The 8,683-nt window shown below is 41.9% G+C and overlaps 2 protein-coding genes across 2 annotated transcripts in view; one reads left to right on the forward strand and one right to left on the reverse strand.

The window, feature by feature from the left end:
• Positions 1-8,683, forward strand: part of bpnt1 (bisphosphate nucleotidase 1) — a 417,747-nt gene that overhangs the window by 267,787 nt on the left and 141,277 nt on the right. The window lies entirely within an intron of this gene.
• LOC308153407 (disks large-associated protein 2-like) overlaps positions 1-8,683 on the reverse strand; it is a gene marked incomplete at its 3' end in the record, with an annotated part of 47,298 nt that overhangs the window by 30,338 nt on the left and 8,277 nt on the right. Inside the window, exon 2 of the mRNA XM_080526542.1 lies at positions 1,271-1,482. Within this exon, the coding sequence (XP_080382668.1) occupies positions 1,271-1,482 (212 nt within the window). The remainder of the gene's footprint in view (positions 1-1,270; positions 1,483-8,683) is intronic.

An 8,683-nucleotide genomic window follows, 5' to 3' on the forward strand; every position in this document is an offset into this window, starting at 1 on the left:
CTGGGTACGAACACTTTGCCCGGCTGCCCTCGAAAAGGCGGTACAGGACCATGGCCGCAAGGACAAACAGACTGAAGCTCAGCTTCTACCCCACACAGAAAAAACCTAGGTTCTGGGCCCTGGACAGCCTGGACGGATTGATGGCAGCTGCTGGATTGAAAAATCAGGTGTAGTGCTGAGGCACAAATGTGTACATTTCAAGCCTGCAAACTGCGACACTTTAAATGAATGTGCAATAACACTATGTGCAATATGACAACCCTAGTCGTTTTATCTGTACAGTATAGTATAGTGGATAGTGTACATAGCCTTTATTTATGTAAACCAGCTCCTTTCCCTTCTTGTTTTTTTAGTTTTTTTTTCTTTCCTAGCACCAGGGGAGCCACCCCTCCCAAATTTCGTTGTTTGGTACCTGTACTATAGCAATGACAATAAAGACCATTCATTCATTCATTCATTCATTCATTCATTCAAGTTTGAAAGGAGGAAATAAATGCATTTCTCTACCTTAGTGTGAGACCTGGCACTGGGAGGAGGCAGCTAGTTTCTCGTAGTCAGGGCAGCAGGCGCTGGTTGCAAGGCGTAGGTAGGATGCAAGGTGGTTATTAGCCACTGTGGATCTGTCATCGAAAAGGCAATCTGCAGCCTCAAAAAACGCTTTTCTCACAATTTCGCCGTCTTTCAATGACTTCTGTGTGTGTGTGTGACTGACGCGATAAGAAGCTATTGTTGCAGCCTTACCCTGAAAATGATGCGTTTTCGCTCTTTTGCCACATTTCCCTTCTTTCGAAATAGCTATCGTAGATTTGCAGATCAGACAGACGGACTTGGAATATGACATTGTGAAAAAAAAGTCCTCCTCCCATTCTGGATGGAAGTTGTACGTTATTGGTTTCTTACTTGGTCCAGCTTCCCTACTCATTTGTATACCCTTTCTTTAGTATTATAGTAAATAGTAGAAATTGGAAGGCTAACTAGGTAATCAGCTCGCCGGTATTTTGCAGTTGGCACGGTGAACCGTGTATTAGAAAAGATTACATTTTTTTCCTTTTTTTTTTTTTTTTCAATGCCATGCGATCTACGCACACTACCTTTGCGATCAACCGGTCGATCGCGATCGACGTATCGGGCACCCCTGTCATAAACCATCTCCCACACCCCAAACACCTGCAGGGGATGCTCACAAACCATCTAAGTAAACCTTCTCCTGATATTATACCGTTTAAACACAGCCATGGCATTACAATCATCACAATACAGACTAGCCTACCTTTGGGGGTCTATATGGGGCCTCATGACGGACTTCAGGACGAGGGCGTCGGGTCGGATGGCCTTTTGGGGTGAGGTCTTGGGGCTGGTGTCAGAATCGCCGCTCTCTTCATCTCCCATGGCTTTGACGTAGCTACTGCTGCGCATCCGCCGACACGGGATCTCCTCGTCCTTGTCGCCTGGGTAACCCCCCCACTCATCCTGCTGAGGCACCTGTGGGAGAAAGCCCACCTCCGTCAGTCACCTGGTCAACTCATCAGCATAGCCAGGAACACGATTCATATTGTAGGTTCATATGAATTCCCTATGACACACACATATGGGACAGCAGCTGGTGAAAGCAGGAACAAGTTGGCAACCGACCAAACGTTCAGACTTTTATTCTGAAAATGTTAAATAAATGTCAACGTTGTTGAAAATCAATGATACGCTTGCTAGTCAACCCAAAATATTGCAATGCAATGGATTCGGTGAGTAATCCCCACGGGTACCTAGTTAGTGTAGAGTAGTGGGGATTACTCACTGAATCCACTCACTGCATTGCAATGTTTTGGCTTGACTAGCGAGTGTGTCATTCTTTTTCAACAACATTGAAATTAAAAAAAATCTGAATAAAAAGTCTGAACATTTTGATCGGTTGCCGACTTGTTCCCGCTTTCACCAGCTTCTGTCACATATGAATACATATTATGCCATATTACACACACACACACACACACACACAAACTGTATGTCAGGGACTAGATGACACACTACCAGGAGAAAGGTGAGGTGTGGACCCTGTTGTTGAGGATAACACTGGGTGGGTAGGTACCCCCTGAGACAAAATCTCTGGCTTGTGTAACCTAAGGTCTCTAAGCATTGCCTTTATTTGCAACGTACAACGGGACCCAATTAACCAAACGAGTGTGAAAGCTGACTCAGACATCCAGAAGGAGCTCTCTCCCGGACACAGCAGACTGGAGCAGAATGATCCCCATCCTTTTCCCGTTTCCCCTCAGGCTCATCCCTCAGGGTCAGGAGTTCTCTAATTAGCCACTCACACACACACACACACACACACACACACACACACACACACACACACACAGACACACACACACACACACACACACACACACACACACACACACACACACACACAGTTTCCAGTCTGCATAGGGAGCCATAGAGAGCTAGGACTCTCTCCTCATCACATGCTGCCAAGGAGAACTTCATTGGGCGGCTTGTTCTTTCTCCAACTCTCAGGAATGTTTTTTTTTTATTATTATAAAAAAATATATTTCGTATGTTCATAGCGTTTGACAAATGAGGGAGCCGGAGCCGGCCGGGCAACAGCATTCCTTAGTTCTTTTCATTTAGGCCTAAAGCACCCGAGAGAATATTGTATTCTACACATGTACAGAGTGCTTTTGAGAGAAACAGAATTGCAATGGAACATGGAAAACTTATATACAGTATACTAGATACAGTATTTGCACGGGTAACAGATGTTTCTCCACAGATATCAATATGAGAGTTAGTATTCATCTTTCACTTGCACTCCCCTCAGATGTGAAAACAGGTTGTGATCCCTTGTTTTAACACTAGACGCGCAACGTTTTTTTACCTACTTTTAGCGCGACGAGGTGTCGAATCACACGACCACTCTTCACAATGGGGGAGTGTGTACTGACGCACAAAAATCGCTGGATGGCGATGTCACACAAGAAGAGAAAATGACAAGATCACTAGGCTACCTCTAAAAATGCATAAAGTTCCTATGCGCAGAGAAGCAGAGAAGTGGGGAAATGATTAGCACAATCTGATATGAAGCTTGAGTCAGCTGAAAACGAACTATGGAACAAATTAAATGATATATATGGAGAGGAGGTTGATTGAGACTGCGGGAGCTTTACTAATGAATGAAAGTTGATTATCATTATCAAAAAAGAATAGTAATACATATTGCAATATTGTGTTATCATCATAGTTATGAGCTTCACAGTGATAAAGTCTGTTTATTTGTCGTGAAATTCGCCTGTAACGTCAGCCTGTCAGCCCCTGCAACTGCTCACAGGGGTTGTGATTATATGTGATTATATGGAATGGCTGAATATGTTCATTCTTTTTATTTTGATTACATTATATAATTGTATTTGGTATAATGACAAATAAACTTGAAACTTGAATGATCTCACAGGAGTGCGTGCATGCACGGTAAAGTGGAGAGGAGATTGATCGGGACTGCAGGAGTTTTCATTAGGCTACTAATGAATGATGGTTGATTATTATAATAAAAAAAATAATAGTAATAAATATTGCAATATTGTGTTATTATAATTATGAGATTCACAGAGATGCACAAGCCTGCGACTGCTGTAAGCTTAGTAAGCGGGAGAGCCGTCTTTGAAACCCGCTTGGCTGCCCCCAACTCTCTCTCTCCTGCCTGGATGGTGTGTATTTACGAGGTGGTCACCACAACACACGCACACTTTATTTGTCAAATACACGCTCTTGCGTGTTTCCATTCATGATGATGTGTTTCTGTAAATTCATATATATATCCTATTGCATTATTTGAAAATTGACAGCGCTGTAAATAGTGTCATTCAATGCACAACGCACGTCATTTCACAGGTCTGATCGACTTCACTAGATCTGAGTGGGACTGCTCAGAAAAAACAATAATACATTATATACTGTAGGTCTATTATAAACATCCGTTTGTTATATAATATTCGTTGATGATTACATAATCAAATGTAGGCTACTGCAATGACTTTCATTACTACTGCTGCGAGAGTTGAGAGAGTTGAGTACAACTGAGTACAACCTTTCTGGTGGGAGGTGGGGGGGATGGTTTGAAGGGCTTGTTGGATGAATTGGCATCCTTTGTGTGGTGATCAGAAACGATCAAAAAGCGATCATTGAGAATAAGATGACCCTCCCCATGCATCAACCATTACATCAAGTGATTGTAACTCACTTTAGAAACTAGTTCTTAGCCTACACGTTTATTTGTCAAAAGTTGCCTCGCTGGAACGAAACAGGCGTGCAAGACTTATACCCTTCTTCTCCTTACTTTCCTGTCAGTCTTCACTATATCAGTTCAATAAAATGAAAACTATATGAGTGGGACTGCCCCACTCAGAAAAAACATTATACAACAACATTATATACAAAATATACAATACAATATTATAAATATCCGTTCGTTATTATTACATAATCAAATATGCACTCTGCGCTGCGGGCTATGTCTTATTGAGTTTTGGAATTTGGTACACGAGTTGACTAGCTGGAACGAGATATATATGAGATATATATGGTACATTGCAGTCGCACGTGCCCGTCCCGCTCCAGTTCTAGTAGATCGCCGACATCATTTTATTTGATGTACACATTTCACGGCAAGAGAATTCTGATTTGTGGCAAGAGACAGTTTATTCACCCAACAATTGTTTGTTCACTGCACATTATAACACGAACACAGTGAGGATTCAAACAAACAAAATAATTAATACACTCTGCAATTGGCTACTACAATGTTGCCAAAATCAACTATATAATGTTCGAAAACGAATCTACAAATTAATCTGTGTATATCTATGTAGGCTACAACCGTCTTGCCTGTTGTGTATTATTATCATTGCCGACACAGGTCTAATCATAACTGAACATCTGATAATAAGGTGAAGGGCAGTATTATTCATCTTTACTTTATTGGGTGAATAAACTCAATATGAATGATTGTACAGTTGTCTATAGGCAAGAATGGGCTGAAACTATGGTTATTACTGGTGGCCTGAGGTGGTCCAGTGGTCTAGCACCGTGGTCTACAGTGATATACAAAAAAGACATTATATACAATATTATAACTATCTGTTTGTTATATAATATTCGTTGATGAGTACAGGCATAATCAAACGTAGGCTACTGCAATTACTTTGCTGCGGTAGCTATGCATGCACCACACAACTTGATAGGTACATACCGTGCAGTGTATCATTCATAACTGTACATAGGCTACACATATCATAATATCTTATCACTATTGCATGGAACTTGGGTAAACCCGCTGTGAAAAAAAAAACTCAGCTCCAACAAATCTGAAGGGATTGGGAGACAACTGTACAGTTTATCATTTTCATAACTGTCTGTACATATACATATATTATGTATCCCTATTGCTATATATATCCTATATATAAACACATTATGTTACATACTTATCAGTCTTATCCACTGTATCTAATTCAGCACTGAAGCCTGAAGTTTGAGCACAGTGTGTGTGTCCCCTTGCTACCTCTGCTGATATAAAAGAGAATTGCAGCCTTGGAGAAAAAGATGGCAGCCGAATTCCAAGGCAAATACACAGACACACACAGAAATACTGCAAAATCGCTTTATACTAACTCGATTTTGAAAATGTAAAGATGCTGGGTGGTAGAACGCACATATCTAGGAAAAGTCATGAAAGGAGGGTCCTGACATTTGATAGAGTGCAAAGGTAGAATTTTTTTGGTCCTCACTGGTGCCCTACGACACCTCACGGCTTTCCTAGTAAGGCCCACTTGTGTACAGAACAGCTCTGAGGCTGACTAGAGTCAAACTTTCCAGGGAATGAAAATCTGTGTGTAGAGTTCCAGCACATGCCAGCAATTGTCAAAGGGAATCCCACAGCCACCCCTGTGTGTGTGTGTGTGTGTGTGTGTGTGTGTGTGTGTGTGTCAGTGGCGGCTGGCCGATAGAGGGCGCTGGGGCGCCGCCCCCACCTTCACTTCCTAGTTCCCCACCTTCACTTCCTAGTTGCGATTTGTAAAAGTTTTTTTTAAAAATAAACATTGTTTATTCACAAAATGCGGCTGATATTCTGTCGGCGCCTATCAGCATTCATTAAAAATCCTCCAATACAATAAACATTTTATCTGTGTGTGTGTAAAATTCACTGTTAAAATACATAGGGGGAGGCGTCGGAGCGCCGGTCAATGCAAGTCTATGGCAGGCCGAATACTTTTCGCTTACACGTGAGCTGTAGCAGCGCTCCAATTGTCTGTCTCCTATTTCTAGGCCGGGGCGCAAAAATGTGCGTCCTGAATATCCGATTGTTAAGTCTGACGTCAAACGTGACGTTTTGCAATTTCCGGCTTTTACAAAAAAAGAAAACAATGTGGTGGTCTGTAAACTGTGCAGAAATGAAATGGCCTATCACAGGAGTACATCTGCAATGAACGAGCACCTCAAGCGAAAGCATCCTGGAGCTCTTTGTGAAGACAGCCGCAAGATACCACCGTAAGTCAGCGTTGTATTTCTGTTCACTTTTCCGGCCGTGTATGAGTGAAAAATGGATAGCTACTAGCTAATGTTACACAAGCAATGTAGCTCACCACAGTTTGTATGTCTTGTCTTCTGGTGTTAGTAATAATATAAAAAAAATAATCTATTGCCTCTAAAATCACCACGAACAGAACGGCGGAGGTACGGGTAAACGTGCGCGTGCACGCAGAAAAAAAAATCGGGGACCCCCCGCCACTAATGTGAAAAATCCTGGAGGAAACACTGCTGTGCCCCACCCAAAATGTTTAGGGGGGGCAAGTAAGATGGGCTCAGTGTGTGGAGAAGGGTGTGAAATGAGAGGAGATGAGCCACACAGGGACATAAAGGCACAGTAATCTACCATCAAAAGTCCTGTTTAATAAGCTCTGTGGTTTGCTTCTCTTTACCCTGTACGGGGAGGACAAAGCTGGGACACATGCTTGAATTCAATCAAAACTGTACAATAGGAGACCCGCACAGCACAGTCAACATTAAAACTACTTTTTTTGCGGCTGTGGCGCAGGAGGTAGAGTCGTCGTCTAATGATCACAAGGTTGGCAGATCAGCGGTTCGAGCCCCGGCTGGCCACATGTCAAAGTGTCCTTGGGCAAGACACTGAACCCCAAAATTGCTCCCAGTGAGCGGGCCAGTGCCTTGCAGGCAGCTTGCCGCCATTGGTGTGTGAATGTGTGTGTCAATGGGTGAATGAGAGGCCATTGTAAAGCGCTTTGGAGCAGCAAAAAAGGCGCTATATAAGTGCAGTCCATTTACCATTTATATTTTGCAACACAAGAGCATTGTGATTTTCCACACAATGCAGTTTGTGGACACTGTGGCTTTTATTTAATCCTCTAGCTTTTTTTTCACCATAACTTTTTTTTAAGTTGACACTGCAGTTACAGACACAATGTTAATTACTGTAAAAGTGGCAGTCATCTTAAATGGCAATTAATCCTAGTGCTATTATAGTAAGTAAGTAAGTAAGTAAGTAAGTAAGTAAAGCTTTATTTATATAGCGCCTTTCGCACATGAAATGCATTTATGCAATTATCTAGTATTGATGTCATCATACTTAATTATGGGTCGCTGTCATAGACATTCAAGGATAATGTTTGACAGTATTTCAATTCAGAACGCATATGGATGGATTAAGGCAAATCCATTACAAATGGAAAAGCATTTCAAATACAGAAAGTGATTAGCACTGAGCCACACTGTAATCAAAGCCACGGAGGCTAATCCAGCTACCATCTCAGCCATCTATAGGAATATTAGATAATAGGAAATGTTAGAATAGGTATAGCATAGAGTACAGCACAGTGTTTTATCTGTGCAGTATAGTACAGTGGATAGTGTACATAGCCTTTATTTATGTAAACCAGCTCCTTTCCCTTCTTGTTTTTTTAGTTGTTTTTCTTTCCTAGCACCAGGGGAGCCACCCCTCCCAAATTTCGTTGTTTGGTACCTGTACTATAGCAATGACAATAAAGACCATTCATTCATTCATTCATTCATTCATTCATTCATTCATTCATCTGACCATCATTGCTAAACAACAATTAATAACCAAAGTCAACTGTGTGTGGCACAATAAATGAATGCTCTATAACAAAACTGGAACAGCTTTAAAAACTAGAGGTCTGGAGCTCTCCGGAAGAGAGTGAATGAGTCAGGGGACTAATACAGTACAGTCTCAGGGTAACACAATGCCTTCACCGTGAATCCTCTTTAGTTCTCTCCACCTCCAGATTCATTTTAAGGGGAATGTAGGCAAGTGTGTAGGTTGCAGCCATAGCAACTGGAGATGAACCAAGAGACATTAACACATCATGCATATGCGATGGCATCGTCTCCCTCGAATAGGAGAGAAAAACCAGAACCCGCTAGAACTGGTAAGCACGATTAATACTGATTAAGGGACTGTGTCCTTAATTACATGGTGGTGCGTCGTATAAATGCTACGGCGTAAACATTCCCAAACCGAAACAAAGGCGCGTGTTTAGTACAGAGCGGGAAAGGGTCTAATTAGGTTAGATGGAATGGAATAAGGTTAAGGCATGTCCTAGGAGTCATTATCTACCCTACTACAAAAGGCAATAATCTTTAATAACACACA

The sequence above is a fragment of the Nansenia antarctica genome, assembly GCF_963989245.1.
Source record: "Nansenia antarctica genome assembly, chromosome: 3".
Classification (NCBI taxonomy): Eukaryota; Metazoa; Chordata; class Actinopteri; order Argentiniformes; family Microstomatidae; genus Nansenia; species Nansenia antarctica.